Source organism: Bufo gargarizans, chromosome 3 (genome assembly GCF_014858855.1).
Source record: "Bufo gargarizans isolate SCDJY-AF-19 chromosome 3, ASM1485885v1, whole genome shotgun sequence".
Classification (NCBI taxonomy): Eukaryota; Metazoa; Chordata; class Amphibia; order Anura; family Bufonidae; genus Bufo; species Bufo gargarizans.
This window is the reverse complement of record NC_058082.1, coordinates 332,994,890-333,014,402: the sequence shown is the minus strand read 5'-3', so window position 1 is coordinate 333,014,402 and position 19,513 is coordinate 332,994,890. Positions and strand designations below refer to the sequence as shown.

The 19,513-nt window shown below is 43.9% G+C and overlaps 1 protein-coding gene across 1 annotated transcript in view; it reads right to left on the bottom strand.

The window, feature by feature from the left end:
- The window catches only part of LOC122931572 (NADH-cytochrome b5 reductase 1), a 294,677-nt gene that overhangs the window by 45,151 nt on the left and 230,013 nt on the right, over positions 1-19,513 (bottom strand). The window contains exon 8 of the mRNA XM_044285647.1: positions 11,679-11,764. Coding sequence (XP_044141582.1) covers positions 11,679-11,764 — 86 coding nt within the window. The remainder of the gene's footprint in view (positions 1-11,678; positions 11,765-19,513) is intronic.

Below are 19,513 nucleotides of genomic sequence, written 5' to 3'. Positions count from 1 at the left end.
ATCCTGCTGCTGCTCGCATGTCTATGCTGCAGCTTAACTTCTGTCTTCCTGCTCACCAACTCATATGCGACTTAACCACAAGGAGGAAATCTACCTGGCACATGCTGGAGAAAATGTACGAGCAGTTTCAGCTACAGCACGCACGGGTGAGTTGCTCTGCGGAACAGCACCACTTCCCCACCACCGAGTGGTGCAGTGTTGCACTGTTTTAAGTACTCCACCAACATGGCCAGTGCCGATGATGCTGTCCTCAGCATTACTATCCCACTTCTATGCCTCTTTGAAAAACGCTTCAGGCGATAATGGATGTGGATATAGTACAGGAGGAAGAGGGGGAAGAACAGGGATCATTCCTGCAGTTATCAGGCCAGCCGTCCACAGGTGGTTCCGAGGGTGGGGTCCTGCACCAAAATCGTCCAGATACACAACTGTCCAGCAAGGGCACAGTTTTGGAGGATGAGGAGGAAGAACCACGTTCACAGCAGGGTGGCACCGAAATCAGCTCACAGGTATCAATGGAGTGTGGCTGGGGGATACAGAGGACACAGACAATACACCTCCCACCGAGAACAGTTTGTCGCTGCCTCTGGGCAGCCTGGCAAACATTAGCGACTACATGCTGCCTGCGCAATGACTGATGAGTTGCCCTGATTGTTACCAGTGCCGATTATTGGGTGGCCATCCTGCTGGATCCACGTTACAAGAACAACGTGCCGTCCTTACTTCCGCCACTGAAATACAAGCATACGCTGGTAGACGTGCTACTGACGGCATTCCCTCCTGACAGCAGGGGCTCAGTGGAAGCATGAGGTGGAGGAGGAAGTCGCCAATGCAGCTAGGGCACCGCCACCGCCTTAGAAGGGAGGGTTAGCATGACCAAAATGTGGAAAAGCTTTGTCAGCACGCCACAACATCGAGCACCAGCATCTGATACTGACCGTCTTAGCAGGAGGCAGCGTTTCAGCAACATGGTCTAAGAGTATGTGTGTACACGTCTGCACGTACTGACTGATGGGTCTCCAAATTGGACATATGGCCTGAGCTTGCCCTTTATGCCTTGGGGGTGCTGGCCTGACCTGCGGTAAGTGTATTGTCGGAACATGTGTTTAGCACTGCAGGGGGTGTGATCATGGACAGGCGCATCCACCTTTCCACAGCCAACGTGGACAAGCTCACGTTCATTAAAATGAACCAAGCATGGATTCCACAGGACTTGTTTGTACCTTGGACAGAGTAGAGAAATATACAGGCTGCACCCAGCCATTATAATACTCCAGTGCAGTTTGTTCTTTTTGCCATTTTCCAATTATTTAGGGTCTCTCAAAATAAAAAAATAAAAAAAAAATGTGTTGGCTACCTCCTCCGCCTCTTCCACCTTTTCCTCAACTCAGACCTCCTGGCTCAAAATTATTATTTCGTATATGAAATATACCAGCCGCACCCAGCCATTGTTATACTCTAGCGCAGTTTGTGTGTCCCAGTGTAACATTTGGGCCAACCCAAACGTGGCCACTTCACCCCCACCAGTCATGGCAGTGGAGCATGAGCTCAGAGGGTCCCCCAGGTCAGACCTTCCTGAGGACGGTTAACGGTGCTCGTAGGTATTGACCAACTGACGAAATAGCATGTCTAAAAAATTCCCCCATTTTTGACTAGTGGCTAGGATCTAACAATGTGGATAACCAGTAGTCTTTCATCTGGCAAATCCTGACAACGTTGCTGTCATGACACAAACATGACACCATGTACCTGGCCATTTGCACAAGGGATTCGGAGTGCCTCCCTGCCTCCATCTCGCTCCTCCTGCTCCTCTCCTGTAGCTTAGGCAGATTAATTACCTACTGTAGGTGTGTATAAAATTCCTGGATGCTTAAAACCTCCTCCTCCTCTGCCAATTTATCCTCCTCCAGCATCAGGTGGCTGTGAAATGTAGGTGACATGTCTTCTGTCCCCTCGTCAATTAGATTTGTCAACATCCCCTCTAGGACGTGAAGGAGTGGAATGATCGATAGTTCTGCCGACTGACAAATAAAGTGGCCTCCTCAAAGGGCCTGAGCAAATGGCACGTGTCATGCATTAGCTGCCACTGGCTAACATGGAAATTACACTGGGGAGTAGACCTGCTGCATTAAGAAATCATTGACTGCCTTCCACTGCTCATACAGGGGGTTTAACATATGGAGCATGGAGTTTCAGTGGGTGGAAACACTGCATATGAAGTGATGTTGGGGAAGAGCATTTTGCCTTTGCAACTTAAGCAAGGGCATGTTTTGCATGGTAAGAGTGGCTAAAGTGCATACACAGTTTCCTGGACATTTTTAACAGCTCTTGCAGTCCAGTGTAAGACTTGAGGAACTGGGTGAAAATGAGATTGAAGACTTGTGTCATGCAAGGGCATGGGTCAGACCTCCATGATGCAGCACAGAAAAAATGTTCTTAACGCTATCGGTAACCATGGTTCCTATCTGCAGGTGAGAAGGAGACAGCCAGTGTTCAATTTCTTTATTGATGACGCGGAGCAGTTCCTCCCCGGTGTGGCTCTGTTCACCAAAGCTGACTAGATGCAGAACCGCTTGACAACGCCTAGCTTTGCATAGGTGATATGCTGGAGGACCACTGCGAACTGTGCCTAGAGGGGAGGTTGAGGACAAGGTGGAAGATGAGGAGGCAGAGGAAGACAGCATTACAATGTGGATTCGGCATTGCCATTACCTGGCCAAGATGCTGGTTTGCCTGGTTCAGAACCATATTTACCCACTTGGATGTGAACGACATATATTGTCCTTGACCATAGTTACAACGCCATACATCAGTGTTGGTGTGAACCTTTTCAGACACCAAGAGGCCCAAGGACTGTCCCATCTGCTGCTCAACGTATGTGTGCAGGGCTGGTACAGCTTTTTTGGAAAAGTAATGTCGGCTTAGGACTCTCCACCTTGCAGAGTCAAGTACATGGAAAAAGACTGTAGTACCAACAATTTGGCCAGGTGCATGTTCAGCTTTTGCACCGTTGGATGAGTGCATGCATACTGTTGTCTATTTGGAATCGCCTCGGTGATCAATTTCTGTTGAAACAACTTACGAGGTGTAGGAGGAGGATCAGGAGCAATAGATGACATTGAAGTCGATGGGAAGGAAAGACAGCTTTCTTCTGCTGATGAACCCATGTACTCCGAGTGTGTTCCTAATAGGTAGTCTCCTGAGTTGCAGACAGTGTACCCCTCCAATGTTTAGCTGCAGCTCTCCCACTGTTTCCACCCTGCTGTCTCACAGGCATGCTTTCACACTGCTGTCTCATGGACACGCTGCCACCTTTGCCCCCTAATAGTGACGGTGCCCCCTATACTCCCAGCATCCACGTGCGATCGGCCACATCATCATCTACTTCTCAACTGTCTCTTGCACACGTCCTGCCCCCCTCTTGAAACATGTGCTCCCACCCAACTGTTATCATCAGTAGTTGCATGCCTAGAGAAGTCCACAGTGGACCTCCTCTCCAAGTCTGTACTTGCCTGTAACTGTTCACTATCCTCACAAAGTTAATTCCTTGCTGAAAAGCAGAGCAGAGCCAGGGGCTATCACTACTTAGTTAGCAGAGGAGCAGCAAAAGCAAGAGACAGGTTCAGGACAGGTGAGGGCACAGAGGCAGTTCCTGGGCCATGCCAACTAAGAGTGGTGTCAGAGGAACCTACTGTTTCCTGGCTGAGTGTATTTGTTGTCACTTGAGATGATGTTGAAGAGCAAGTCAACTATTCAGCAGTGGCAGCTTAGCCTGTTGCAGCATCTGCTACCAACCCCCTGTCACGATCAGTGTGGGGGGGGGGGGGGGGGGACTTCACACTGAACACAGGAGGGAAGGGAAACAGTAACTGGGCCTGGAAACTAGGGAAGAAACAGGTCACCTCCTGGACAACCCTGATCAGGGCCCTGACTACCTATAAATATGAATAGACCTTGAAGGTAGGAATATTCATATGCAGGATACCTAGGCCCCGATTTTCCTATAAGGCCCTTGAATAAGTTAAGGACCAGAGACAACCCATTCCTCCCCAGATGGACGAATGGAAGTCTCTGTCTCAGGCCCAGATACAACAACAGGGAATATAACAAATACAAACAAACGCGACACTTAACTTCTGTAAAGATGGAAGAACAGTTACACCAGAGATGACCTCATACCAGTTCAGCCAAAACCAAATTAAGCTATCTACCGCATAGTCAGAAGGGTGGGGTCAGACTATAAAGGGTAGAAGTGATGACCACTGAGCAACAGCTGAGAAAAGGGAAGTGGTCATTAATCCTATCAAAACTGAATCAAGAGAAATCAAGAAGGCTGTTAGATTCCTCCACGCTCAGCCAATCTCCTTGAGGGACACTGACAGTACCCCCCTTCTATGGGTGACCTCTGGGCACCCAGGACTGACCTTATCAGGATGGGCTCTGTGAAAGACCTTCACCTGACGATTCGCATTAACATCAGCCGCTGGAACCCACATCCTCTCCTCTGGTCCGTAACCCTTCCAGTGGACGAGATACTGGATGGATCTACGGAGAACTCTACGGAGTCCACAATCCTGCTTATTTGAAATTCTAAATTACCATCCACCATGACAGGAGCGGGAAGCAAGGAGGACAGCTCAACAGGTTCGACACATTTCTTCAACGACGACTTATGAAATACGTTATGAATTTTCAAAGCCTGAGGAAGTTCAAGACGGAAGGCTACAGGGTTAACAATGGGAATGATCTTATATGGACCAATACATTTTGGGCCCAAATTCCAAGAAGGTACTTTAAGCTTAATGTTTTTTGTGGACAGCCACACAGAATCACCCACTCTCAGGTCCGGACCATTCATATGTCTCCTGTCAGCCACAAGTTTGGGAACCAGAAAATGTGCCAAACTACGGATGGAATCCATATGCCCCAAAAAACGACGTTATGTACTATCAGTGGACTCCTGTCTACTTTTATTAGTGACAAACTTAGCTAACGAAGACCACTCCTCTTGGTTCTCCAAACCAAAACATCTCAAGTAAGTCTCCAGATTCTGATTGGTGTGCTCCGTCTGTCTGTTCGACTGAGAATGAAAAGCAGAAAAAAAAGGACAATTGTACCCCCAGTCGAGTATAGAACGCTTTTCAGAATCTGGAAACAAACTGAGTCCCCCGATCAGACACCACATCAGAGGGAATGCCATGTAGCTTCACAGTGTTAGGCTGCTTTCACACTAGCGTTCGCTGGTCCGTTCGTGAGCTCCGTTTGAAGGGGCTCACGAGCGGACCCGAACGCAGCCGTCCAGCCCTGATGCAGTCTGAATGGAGCGGATCCGCTCAGACTGCATCAGTCTGGCGGCGTTCAGCCTCCGCTCCGCTCGCCTCCGCACGGACAGGCGGACAGCTGAACGCAGCGTTCGGGTGTCCGCCTGGCCGTGCGGAGGCGTGCGGATCCGCCCAGACTTACAATGTAAGTCAATGGGGACGGATCCGTTTGAAGATGTCACCCTGTGGCTCAATCTTCAGGCGGATCCGTCCCCCATTGACTTTACATTGAAAGTCTGGACGGATCCGTCCGAGGCTATTTTCACACTTAGCTTTTTTTAGCTAATATAATGCAGACGGATCCGTTCTGAACGGAGCCTCCGTCTGCATTATTATGAGCGGATCCGTTCAGAACGGATCCGCCCGAACGCTAGTGTGAAAGTAGCCTTATTGACAAACACCTGTGCAAGAGTCTTGGCATTGGGCAGTGCCGGCAATACCATAAAATGCGCCATTTTGCTAAACCAATCAACTACCACCAGGATCATGTTTTTTCCCGAAGAATTCAGTAAATCTGTGATAACATCCATGAACAAATACTTCCAAGGTCTGGATGGGATGGGTAACGGAAGAAGAGATCCAGAAGGCCGAGTATGTGTCACCTTAGCGCAAACACAGTTACAACAGGCTGACACACACACAGTCCTCAACACACTTACGCAGCCCCAGCCACCAAAATCTGCACAAGATGAGATCGACAGTGGATCTACTCCCAGGGTGTCCAGCCAAGACAGTACAGTGATGTTCCTCAAATACCTTATGACGTAAGTCTGAAGGAATAAACAATTTCCCTGGAGGACAAGAGTCTGGTGCATCCTCTTGGGCCTCCAACACCTTAGCCTGAAGATCAGGATATAGGCAGATATGACTACCCCTTCAGACAAAATAGGACTAGGATCTTTAGAATCACCCCCCCCCCCCCCCCTTACAGGAAAGCTGCGCAACAAACCAGCTGCACTCCAGCCACTAAATACTGAAGCCACCCCGGTGAGAGCCTTGAGACCTGAGGACATTTCTGTAAGTACATTTCAAGCCCCTCCTGAGGAAAAAGAACTTTGGGCAAAACAAGGGGCCAAACCTGATGAACATGGGATTTAGAGAAACAAGGACAAAATTTGTCTACCACGGTCTCTATACTCAGCTATGGCTCAGGAGGCCCACAGGCCCACTCACCTACGAAAAGGTGCCATGGTAATTGTGGTTAATGCAGGGTGGATTGCTCCAGGATTTTCTACAGTAGACGCTTGGTTTGTACAAGGATGTATGGTTAGTGCATTGAACAATCCCGGTCAAGTAGTGAAGACTCTAAGCGAGCACACCCCCTGGCCACTTTACCCGTTCCAGAGACTGCAGATAGACTATATACAACTGCCTAAGGTAGGAGTATATTAATTTGTCCTTGTGCGCGTTGATCTCTTTTCAGGTTGGCCAGAAGCCTTCCCAGTAGCAAAGGGAAATGCAAAGAACATGGCAAAAAAGTTGGTCAGTGAACTGGTGTGCAGCTATGTTATTGAATAATACAGAGGTTCCCACTTCACATGAGAAGTAATGAGGGAAGTTATACAGGCTTTAGGGGTCTAAATGGCATGCTCAAATTGAAAATTCAGAAAGCCATGCAGGAAACTCAGCATCCTTTGCCAGAGTGTTTGACTTTAGCCTTATACTCAGTCAGGACCAGTCCAAACAGAAAGACAGGATTATCCCCATTTGAGATTCTGTTTGGAAGCGCCCCCAGATTAGGATTGTATTTTCCACAACAGTTGCAAATGAACTATGATAGCCTAACAAGCTACATGTGGGCCCTCACAAAGAGGCTTGAGCACACCGATAAACAAGTGCTTGCTTCCCTTCCGTATCCAGATTCAATAAAAGGAACACACAGTCTGCAACCAGGAGATTGGGTGGTGATAAAAAGACATGTGAGGAAAGGCCTGGATCCCAGATTTGACGGTCTTTTCCAAGTCCTGTTGACTACTCATAAAGCAGTAAATGTTGAAGGAAAGCCTAACTGGATACACGCTTCTCACTGCAAAAAAGTTCTGACGCCCAAGGATGAGGATCCTACTGCTGATGGTTGCCCTAATCCTGGGAACAAGGGCACTGTACCAACAACTGAAGGATAACTGGAACAATGCACTTATCCGACACCACCAAGTGCTGTTTAGAGGACTCAATGACACTGACAGTAAAATTAAGGACCGTTTGATCTGTACTCACAGTCCCATGAATTCAAGAACTATCCCTTATCTGGCAATCCCTGACTTTTAAAGAACTTATTCATATGTCTTGTTGGCAGTTTGTCTCACAAAGGATACCAGGGCCTGATAATCAAAAGTGTAACTCCACTGCAGTCCCTCTCCCCATAGCAGGGTGGATGGAGGCTCCCTGGTGGCAAGACAAACAATAATGCAAGTACTGTTGATTATAATAGTAGTATATGCTCTGATTAAGCGTATGTTTAAGTGCACCAACAGGTTCTGTACCAAAAGGAGAAACTACCAGGATTATTGAGAGGTCTTTGGAACGTCATCAATACCTGAGAGGGAATCTGGCCTCTGGCTGTCAGTTGGACCTATCCCAACTGAAGTACTTCTGGGTTAAGATGTCAGTTCCAAGATATCTCAAATTGGGGAATTGTGAGGGATAAGAATTCATTTTGTATAAACATGTCCTTCATCTTGTATATATGTGGAAAAATTAATGAACCAGCTGGCAGGACATAGGGAGTCTCTGTGTATATAAATCAAATGCTCCTAGCTGCAAGGCCAAGGTAGTAGCCCCTCGCTTCCTTATCAGAGTCTGACATACAAGAGAGAGTTATGTTCTCTATGAATTAAGGATGCGCTGCTAATGAATACTAACTTTGAAATAAGATGCTGCAGAAGTATTTTTTAATTATTAGAAGTTTTTAACCATTAAAGAGTAATTCTGTTAGTATAATGAGAAAGTATTGCCTTTTATGAATAACCAATCAAATCATTAGTTTCGCTTTCCACCCCTTTGGTGGTGTGCTAGATTTATCTGTTGGAATCCCGACAATCATAGAGGTTTTCCCCAATAGGCTAGGTAGTGGCTGGCTCCACCTCTAGCTTGGAAATGTACAGGAAGAGTTTAGGAGAGAGGAATCTGTTGCCTCATGCTCCCTCTTGTTATATCCAGAAAGTTTCAGAGACGCAGAGAAACAGATCTCTGCATGTGTTACAGAAAGAGAGAAGAAGAGAAAGAGAGTCTCCTCCTCCATGGACAAGCGTACGAGTCAGTAAGGTAACCTGCTATAGCCATTCTGACTTTGCTGCTGTGAGGGGTACTGTTAAGACATCCTTCAAACCTGGACTCATCCTGGCCAGAGGTGCCTTCAAGACCCTGTATCCCTCAGTGGACATTACAGCCATTATTTCCAAGGTACTGTTGCCAGCATAGATTCTACTGAGATAGACTTTAGCAAGATAGAGAAGAAAGAAGGACATTACTGCCATCCTTGCCTAAATCCATACATCTGTATCTGGTAGAGTTTGAATATGTACAGTTTGAACAGTGTCTGCTATAATTGTATTTACTACAACTCATATCTTGAACTTGAGCAAAGAGAGACGTTTATTCTTCTACTTTTGGCCTGGTTACTGACTCCTGCGGCATATGCCAGCCATTGCACTCCACACAATCTGCCTTGCACCCATAGAAACACTTAAAGGGGTTGTCTACCTTCAGTATATGACAATTATCATGTAGATGAAGTTAGCACAAATCACTTATTAATGTATTGTGATTGTCCATATTGCTTCCTTTGCTGGTGTGATTCATGTTTTCATCGCATTACAGAGGTTACGGCCATCCTGCAATCCAGCAAGCGGTGGCAATGTTTGCACATTATAGGAAAAAGTGCGGGTCTGTGTGTACTCTTGTGGTCTTGGCCACCAGAGAGGATGGTGGATTACAGGGTGGTCGTAATTACTGTATATGAGCAGTGTATAATGTGATGGAAAAATAAATCAAGCCAGCAAAGGAGGCAATAAGGACAATCACAATGCATTAAAAAGTACATTGTATTAACTTTGTCTACATGATAAATGTCATTTGTTGAAGTGAGACAACCTCTTTAATATCAAGGGCACCCCAACTGCCATCAGGCAGGAGCCCCAGAACCAAAGTGGGGCCTGAAGGAAGAAAGAGTGTGCTCTCCTTTCACTGCAGAGCCCTAGGGAGCAACGGTGTGAAGAAAGCCACTGTGAGTGACTGCTACAGCCAGAGCCACTACCACTCCCATCCTCCTCTCCGGCTTCTTTGGGGCTTGGTACACATTCAGCTAATGATACAAATCTATAATAACCATCATGAATGGAGGAGTTTTAGGGTACAGCCACACATGACATAAATGTTGTTGATTTTCTCTGGCAGAATTTTGTGCTGTATTTACAGTACAAAGTAAAAAATATTTTACAAATCGAGAAATCCCTCAATGTAAACTGACTTGTGATGTGGGTTTTACTTGCATCTGCCAACCTTTGCCATGCAATGATACTTCCTCTTTTTAAAAATATAATTCTAAACATTTCTCTTAGCCAGAAAGAAATACATATACATAAGGGGGCATTTACTAAAACTAGTGTAAAAGAAAACTGGCTTGTTGTCCATAGCTAACAATCATATTACGCCCTTCATTTTCCAAAGGTGCTCTGAAAAATTAAAGGTACTGTAGAATTTCATTGGTTGCTATGGGCAACTAAGAGAGAATACACATCTCGGTTTCATTTTCTATTCTTCTAATCCGTTAGAAGAACAGAAAACAAAACAGGATCCTGTAAAAAAAAAAATAATAAGTTATGTACAGGATCTGTTTTTTTTTAACAGCATTCTGTATAAAAATCACATAGGAAACATTAAAGAGTAACTAACTTTGAATACAATTTTAATGAGATGTTACTAATGCCATAATAAAACTTTTTCTAATATACTTTATTAAGGCTATTTGTATTTTTATTAAACTTTTACCCCCTAAAGTGCACCATTCACTTCTCTGTACACCGCTGACTTGGTGATGTACAGAGTACGGACATTTTATGAATGGGGCCGCAGCAGCTGTGAGTACGGGCAGGAGCGCATATTGCTGCTGCTGCCCGTGCCCCAGGAGGCTTACTAACTCCTGGCATAGCACATGGGTACTATGGAGAGGCTGTCCACTCCAGTCTTAAGAAAACCCGGCAAAGGACCTGTGAAGACGTCACCACGAGATCACGCTGGCCATACATGGTGATGTCATCAATGAGTCATGATGCCACTGCTCACGGCCAGTGTGATGACGTGTTGACGTCTTCATGCTCTCCATAGGTCCTCTGACCAGGTTTTCTTCAATCAAGACAGGAGCGGACAACCTCTCCATGATCAAGTGGATGAGGTGAGTGTAATATTTTTTATTTTTAGCCACCATTTTAGGAAAAATGTATTCATTAAAATAAAGCGTGAGGAAATTTGGATTCAATTTTTCCTAAACTTCAGATTGAATTCCACTTTAGATGCTTCAATTTGCTCAACACTAGCTATAATCATATTGACCTGGAGAATGAAGGTAACAGGTCAGTTTTACCGCATAAGGTACCCCATAGAAACGAAACCCCCAAAATTGTGCTGAAATAGCATTTTTTCCCCAGATCCAACCCATGTGGAATTGTTTTCCAGCTTCCTGCTACATTTATGCATTATTAAATGGTACTATTAGAAAGTAAAACTTGTCCTGCAAAAAACAAGCCCTCATACAGATATGTGAGGGGAAAAATAAAAAGGTTATGGCTCCTGGAAGGCAGGAAGTAAAAAACTAAAACGCAAAAAATGAAAACAGCAAGGTCCTGAAGGAGCTCCAGTCGACTCCTTTCTGTGGCCGGCCAACCCCTCCGTTACTGCTTTTTTACTGCCTAGACTTGTCAATCAAAGCAGAGAGGGAGTAGAGTGGAGTTTAGGGTAACAAGAGCAATGGTAACTCTGTTGTTGCACCAAATACCTAATTTGCATATTAGGAAAAAGTAACATAACTTTGGAATTGAGCCTCAGATCAACAAAAGAAAAACTGTGTTTTAATCAGGTGAACCACAGCTATGTGTCTATACCAATTTGATAGGTTTCTGGTGGCAGATTCACTTTTAAGAACATTAATATTCATGTACACATGTAGCATTCCGGCTTCTCACTCCCCTCCCCTTATATCACATCACTACCCATCCCTTGGTTGAACTTCATTGGCATACGTCTTTTGAATAGTTCTGGATCTCTAAAAACTGAGTGCACAGCTACTGTACCTTTTCTTTGAATTACCTTCCATTTATGTACTAATGTATCTAGATGAATAAGAGTGCCTGTGTCACTTACCTTATTGGCAAACAGCAAAAAACATTTAGTTTCATCTTCTGGGTCACTTAGAATAGCATGGATTAGCTGAATTATTGGGGTAAGCCCTGAAAAAGTAAAAATAACCTTTAGATACTTTCAAATTGCCAATTTTTGCATCCTCAAAATTTCTTTATTACGATAGCTTGTACAATTGTTAGCCATTTAATATGACAGTAGGACATTTAATGCATGGATCCGGCATTGTGGGATGTTACCATAATGCCTGTCGGCCCCATTAACTGTAATGGGGTTTGGGGGAGGTCTGGCTGCATTCCTGTCAAATATGCCGGGATTCGGCCAGACAAAAACTGCTGCACGCAGTTTTAATCAACGGGGCCAGCAGGCGTTCCAGTAATAATTTGCAATGCCGGAGTCTGAGAGCTCCAGCAGTGTGAGAGAGGCCTAAGAGAGGTGCCAGAACATAGCAAATCTCATCTTTTTACGTGTGTGGTTATGTAGTCACGGACATGTCAGAGTGCCCATGCTGACCATGTCCACTACCGAAATTGTCAACAAGTGTGTATATGAGCATCATAACTGGACAATGGAGCTATGGAAGAGCGTGTCCTGATCTGAAAAATTAATGAAAAGGTGGGACCTGAACACTATTAGGTAGGAAGGGTTATTGTCATGGTACCCCCATAGGATTAGTGTGAGGCAACCGTTAGCGGCAGAAACAGTGGACTGAGCCAAAAGATTCACTATGCAGTGTCTGGGTCATCATATTGCAGCTCAAATCCCATTCAGTGGTTCTTAAAAACAGCTGATCAGTGGGGGTGCCAGGAGTCAGAGCCCCAATGATCTGATATTGATAATCTGTTAATTTTTAAAAGCTAGATGACCCCTTTAAGAAGCAATGAGCTGTGCTAGATGTCTGCAGGGCAGCCGTCACTTATTGCTGCCCATTGAGATGACCTATAAACTAATCAGAAACCTTCCTAAATGTTTTGAAGTCATGTAGCATCTGAGGATAAAAGCTAACGATTACTCAATAGGAAAATCTGCTGTCCAGTTAATCCACCTCCTCTAATCCCTTCACTAGCTACCTAATGACTAGTGAATTCAGTTCAAAATATTAAAAGGGGTATTCAGGTTATATTAAGTTGTCCTATTATATTAGTTGTCAGTTATATTACGATTTATGATATTCAAACATTACCATTACATTGATCCACTATTGGAGGGTCCGGAGAACTATTTACAACACCTATTTGATGTGCAGTTGATGTGCAGAGGTGAGGAGGAAGAATAAAGATCTCTCTGTTTAGATTAAATGTGAAAATTTTGACCTCAAGTTTTGCCATACAAACTGAACCTGGGGCTGCTGGGAATAATTGACGGCTTTCTTCTGTCCAGAAAGAGTCACTGTTTATGACTTAGTGTTTACAGTAAATGTTACCTTTGTATGCGACCTAGACGTCGACATACGTGTCCATCCATGTGATTTTCCTTCCGCATTTCAAATGTACAACTGCCACCATTAAAATAATACTATAAAATAAACCAATGTGCATGTGTGTTTAGTTTTAAAAAGACCAATGGACATGCATGCTTAGTTTTAAAATCTTATACATTGCAATAGGATATTCTCCACGTGTTAGTTAATGGGTAAAACATAGAAACATAGAATATGTCGGCAGATAAGAACCATTTGGCCCATCTAGTCTGCCCAATATATCTGAATCCTATGAATAGTCCCTGGCCCTATCTTATATGAAGGATAGCCTTATGCCTATCCCATGCATGCTTAAACTCCTTCACTGTATTTGCAGCTACCACTTCTGCAGGAAGGCTATTCCATGCATCCACTACTCTCTCAGTAAAGTAATACTTCCTTATATTACTTTTAAACCTTTGCCCCTCTAATTTAAAACTGTGTCCTCTTGTGGTAGTTTTTCTTCTTTTAAATATGCTCTCCTCCTTTACCGAGTTGATTCCCTTTATGTATTTAAAAGTTTCTATCATATCCCCTCTGTCTCTTCTTTCTTCCAAGCTATACATATTAAGGTCCTTTAACCTTTCCTGGTAAGTTTTATCCTGCAATCCATGTACTAGTTTAGTAGCTCTTCTCTGAACTCTCTCTAGAGTATCTATATCCTTCTGGAGATATGGCCTCCAGTACTGCGCACAATACTCCAAGTGAGGTCTCACATGTGTTCTGTACAGCGGCATAAGCACTTCACTCTTTCTACTGCTTATACCTCTCCCTATACATCCAAGCATTCTGCTGGCATTTCGTGCTGCTCTATTACATTGTCTTCCCACCTTTAAGTCTTCTGAAATAATTACTCCTAAATCCCTTTCCTCAGATACTGAGGCCAGGACTGTGTCAAATATTCTATATTCTGCCCTTGGGTTTTTTATGCCGCAGGTGCGATATCTTGCACTTATCCACATTAAATTTCAGTTGCCAGAGTTCTGACCATTCTTCTAGTTTTCCTAAATCCTTTTCCATTTGGCGTTTCCCTCCAGGAACATCAACCCTGTTACATATCTTTGTGTCATCAGCAAAAAGACAAACCTTACCATCGAGGCCTTTTGCAATATCACTTATAAAGATATTAAACAAAATTGGTCCCAGTACAGATCCCTGTGGAACCCCTCTGGTAACATGACCTTGTTTTGAATGTTCTCCATTGACTACAACCCTCTGTTGTCTGTCACTCAGCCACAGCCTAATCCACTCAACAATATGGGAGTCCATGCTCAATGACTGCAGTTTATTGATAAGTCTTCTGTGTGGGACAGTGTCAAAAGCCTTACTAAAATCTAGATATGCGATGTCTACTGCACCTCCACAGTCTATTATTTTAGTCACCCAGTCAAAAAAATCTATAAGATTTGTTTGACATGATCTCCCTGAAATAAACCCATGTTGTTTTTCATCTTGCAATCCATGGGATTTTAGATGTTCCACAATCCTATCCTTTAATAGGGTTTCCATTAATTTACCTACTATTGATGTCAGACTCACTGGTCTATAGTTGCTTGATTCCTCCCTACTACCTTTCTTGTGAATGGGCACGACATTTGCCAATTTCCAATCTTCCGGGACGACTCCTGTTACTAATGATTGGTTAAATAAATCTGTTAACGGTTTTGCCAGCTCACCACTAAGCTCTTTTAATAATTTTGGGTGTATCTCATCAGGCCCCTGTGACTTATTTGTCTTCACTTTAGACAGCAAACTTAGAACATCTTCCTCTGTAAAGACACATGCATCAAACGATTTATTAGTCATCCTTTCTAGTGGAGGTCCTTCTTTTTCTTTTGTAAAAACTGAACAGAAGTATTCATTAAGGCAGTCGGCTAGCCCTTTATTCTCTTCTACATACCTTCCGTCCTTTGTTTTTAATTTAGTTATTCCTTGTTTTAATTTCCTTTTTTCATTTATATATCTGAAGAATGTCTTATCCCCTTTTTTCATAGACTAAGCTAGTTTTTCTTCTGCCTGCGCTTTAGAAGTTCTTATAACTTGCTTGGCCTCTTTCTGCCTAATCTTGTAGATTTTTTTATAATTACAAAATGCTAGCTTTTTATTTTTAATGATTTGGGCCACTTCTGCTGAGTACCACAGTGGTCTCTTCCTTTTTTTGCTTTTACTGACAAGTCTAATGCAATTTTCTGTTGCCTTCAATAATGCACCTTTTAAGTAGTCCCATTTCTCCTGGACTCCATTTAATCCGTTCCAGTCTGATAAGGACTCATTTATGACTAATTTCATTTTTGAAAAGTCTGTTTTTCTAAAATCTAAAACTTTTGTTTTTGTGTGGTGGGACTCTTTCACAGTTCTTATATTAAACCACACTGACTGGTGATCACTAGATCCCAAGGTTTCACCTACAATGACATCATATACCGAATCCCCATTTGTGAATACCAAATCCAAAATGGCCTCCCTCTGGGTTGGCTCCTCAACCATTTGTTGTAGGGATAACCCCAGTAGGGAATTTAGAATATCTGTACTCCTGGTAGAACTTGCTATTTTGGTTTTCCAGTTTATATCTGGAAGATTGAAATCTCCCATAATGATAACTTCTCCTTTCATTGTCATTTTAGCTATTTCTTCAACTAGTAGATCATCTAGTTCTTTAACTTGACCAGGTGGTCTATATATCACACCTACACGAGTTACTGCATGATTAGCAAACTGCAACGTAACCCAAACTGACTCTATGTTGGCCTCACCAACTTGTATTAGGTTAGATTTAATGCTATCTTTCACATACAGGGCCACTCCTCCTCCTTTCTTGCCTTCTCTGTCTCTTCTGTATAAAGAGTACCCTGGTATGGTTATGTCCCAGTCATTTCTTTCATTAAACCATGTCTCCGTAAAAATGGTATAAGAAGAAATACTAGATGTGGAGGTGAAGGGAAACTGTGATTCTCCATTTTGCATGTATCAACACCTATCTTGTCTAGATAAGTTACGTATTTCTGTCCTGATGTGTATAGCCACATTCCAGTTTTTACGATAGGGGAGTGTATGGAGTCTTTTGTTCTAATTCTGCCACGTATGTCTTAACTGTCTATGAAAGGCGATGCTTTAGCTGCAATAAACCAGAGTATTTCTCAGCTACCTTTTTGTACGTGTCATTTGTATGCAGCGCTGAGAAATATCTCTTCTGGATCCAGTGAGACTCAAACCAAGGTGGTCTTAGAGAAGGAAGCAGCTGGGGGCTCGGTCTGGGATCGAGAGGGTCATCCTCGTGTCCGGTAAGAATAAACACCAGTTTGTCTATCTTCTGAACTGAGGGCACTGGCCACATCTCGATCCGTAAGTCTTACACGTGTCAGGAACACGTCACGTGGTCTTAGAAGATAAGATATTATAGAGCATTAAGAATATCTGTTTGTGTGAAGATACTGTCCGGATGGTAAGTGTACGGAAGTAACTCACGGTGATTCATTGTTGTGTTTTTGCTGAATTAAGAAGTATGGGTGGTGGCAAATCTAAAACTGAATATCCACCTCCTAATGTAGGAGAGACCTGTAAAGAATATGTTGCCTGAGTCAGTCCCACAAACTACTACCTGATAAACCCTTGGGTGGACAATATAGCTGGGTGGACAGAGTTCATGGAGAGCTGTAGCCCATTTCCTACGGACGGGGATAATAGCCCATTTCATATGGATATGGTTAAGGGATTGTGCCTAGGCGATAAGGACGCCTGGTCATATTTAGACCCCGATCCACAGTGGAATATGTCATACATGCAAAAGGGAGGTGAACAATGGATAGAGATAGCCCCACAATGGTATGACAGGAAGGGAAAGAAGGTTAAAAGACCTAAACGTTTCCCTGATGAAACAAAGAAAAATGAATTAGAACAGGATCTTAGGAAATAGGGAGACCCCCGAGAACCTCTGCTTCCACCACCGCCCTATCATGCGGCCCCAGCCCCAAATATCAGGGATAACCACCCAAAGTCTAATAAGATGTATCCATCCCTTAATGAATAAGATATAGAAGTTATGGCTGCCCATCATGTAATAAGTAGAGTGAGAGCACCCCTAAATCCTCCTGCCCCCCCGGCGACGGTGAGACCGCTGCCTGGTCAAGCCACGTCACCCTTAGCAACTCTGGCACCCGACCAGAGCAACTATGTCGACCCTCTCAGTGCCACTCTTCCCGATGAACACTTTGATGATGAAGGAGAAGGGGCTACAGGATCAGATCTTGGTCCTACAATTCTTAGGAGCGGAAAAGCGGTGAAAAAGGAAAGAGGTGGAAAGGGAAGAAGCAACAACAACAAGTCACTTCCCTTTCATGACTATAGGTGATCAATTAATGAAAAAGCCCATAGAAGTAGAAGCCATTAACAGGATAATTAAGCATTGTCCTAAACCCAACATACCGCCACAAGGGACGCTGATGTACTTAAAAAGTGCATGCAAGGGAAGAAACTATACGCAGGAGGATATGAAACTGATTATAGACGGCATAGTAGGTACACACTCAGGGTGGGATTGGCCAAAAGTACCCGCTATAAATGACATTCACCAAAATGCCACTGCCCCTACTTATGCCCTCAATACACAGGCAGGAAGAGAGGCTATGTGGACTGAACTAAGTCAACAAATGTTGGAGGTTTTTAAACAAAGATCATCCCTCCCGATAGTCGTAACATGCAAACAAAAGGTCACTGAGACTGTGCCTGATTTTTGGAAGAGGTTCAAGGACTGCTGGACCCAAGAGACCAGCCTCCAATTAGTAAACAATGACAGTTTGTTCATGTCTACGTTTATTAACAATCTCCTCCCCGGTCTCACTGTCAAACAAAATGTCTCCACTTGAACATCAGATAACATTGCAGACTTTGAGAGACATCTATATGAAAAGGAAGCAGCAGGGTGCTTTGAAGTAAAGAAAATCACTACACATAATTTTCAGGGAGCGAGAAACACAAATAGAAGGCAGAATAATTCAGCACAGTGGCAGAAAACACAGAATAGGCCTCCACGATAAAATCAGCCCCAACGACAACAGGGTAACCCCCCCCAGGAATGATTGAAACATTTAAACATTTGCTACAATTGTGGACAGGAAGGGTACTGGGCTCGTCAATGCCCATATCCTAGAAGGGTAAAATCACCCCAAGGGCCGTCCCAACCAACACCACAGAATCAAACTAACCAGACCCAGAGTCAAGGCCCCCAAAAGCCCAGGTTCCCCATGGATTGGAACCGACAACAGCAATATTGATGTTGCTCAGAGGATGGTATTCCCACTTTCACATAGATCACAAACCATTGGAAAGAGTCATCCATAATTGTCCTCAGAGTGGGGGACCGAAAAGTTGAGTTTATGGTAGATAGTGGTGCTACAACATGTGTTCCGTGTATGGATCTCTACAAGGGGCCCCTCAGAAAGTCCAATCCTTCAATGGGTATAAATGGGATACTCACCAAAACCTACCAAACAGATCCTTTACAAACACCAGATGGAGATTATATCACTAAACATGCCTTCCACATTATACCTGACTGCCCTGTGAGCCTTCTGGGACGTGACTTGTTTTGCAAACTTCGTCTTAAGGTATTCGCCTCGCAGAAGGGCTTACACGTCTGGTCAGATATGATACCAATCACCGAATCTCATTTCTTGTTAAACCTTACAAACACGCCCACAGAATTGACAACGGTTAGAACCACAACTCTGGTCACAAGGTGACTATGATATTGGTTTCATTGACTGTATGCCATATCAGGCTACTCTAAAGATATGAACAGCCCCAGTCTATCAGAAACAATACCCATTGTCCAAAGAGAAACTGGAAGGTATCAAACCAATGGTGGAACAGTTCCTAAAAAAGAGCATATTGGAGGAGACAGTATCCCCATACTGCACCCCCATTAACCCCATGGCCAAAACAGATGGAACTGTCAGGTTTGTGCAGGACCTTAGGGCCATTAATAACCTCCTTGTACCTATTGCACCAATAGTACCAGACATAACACAGCTCCTCTCGTCCATACCTGCAGACGCAGCCTTTTAGTGTGGTTGACCTGAAAAATGCCTTCTTCTCCATTCCTGTTGACAAGCAAACCAGACTACTTTTATTTTTTACCTTTGAGGGGCAGCAGCTGAACTGGTGCACAGCCACCTCCAAGCCACTTTAAAACCATGGCACCCTCCCCAAGGTTCCGTCCTCCTGCAATACATGGATGATTTATTACTGTGTAGTATGTCAGAGGAGGCCAATAGAGAAAATTGATTGTTTTTACTACAATGGTTGTTGTTATGTGTGCACAAAGTGTCACTAAAGAAAATGCAATGGTGTGAAAAGCAAGTTGAATATTTGGGCTTTGTCC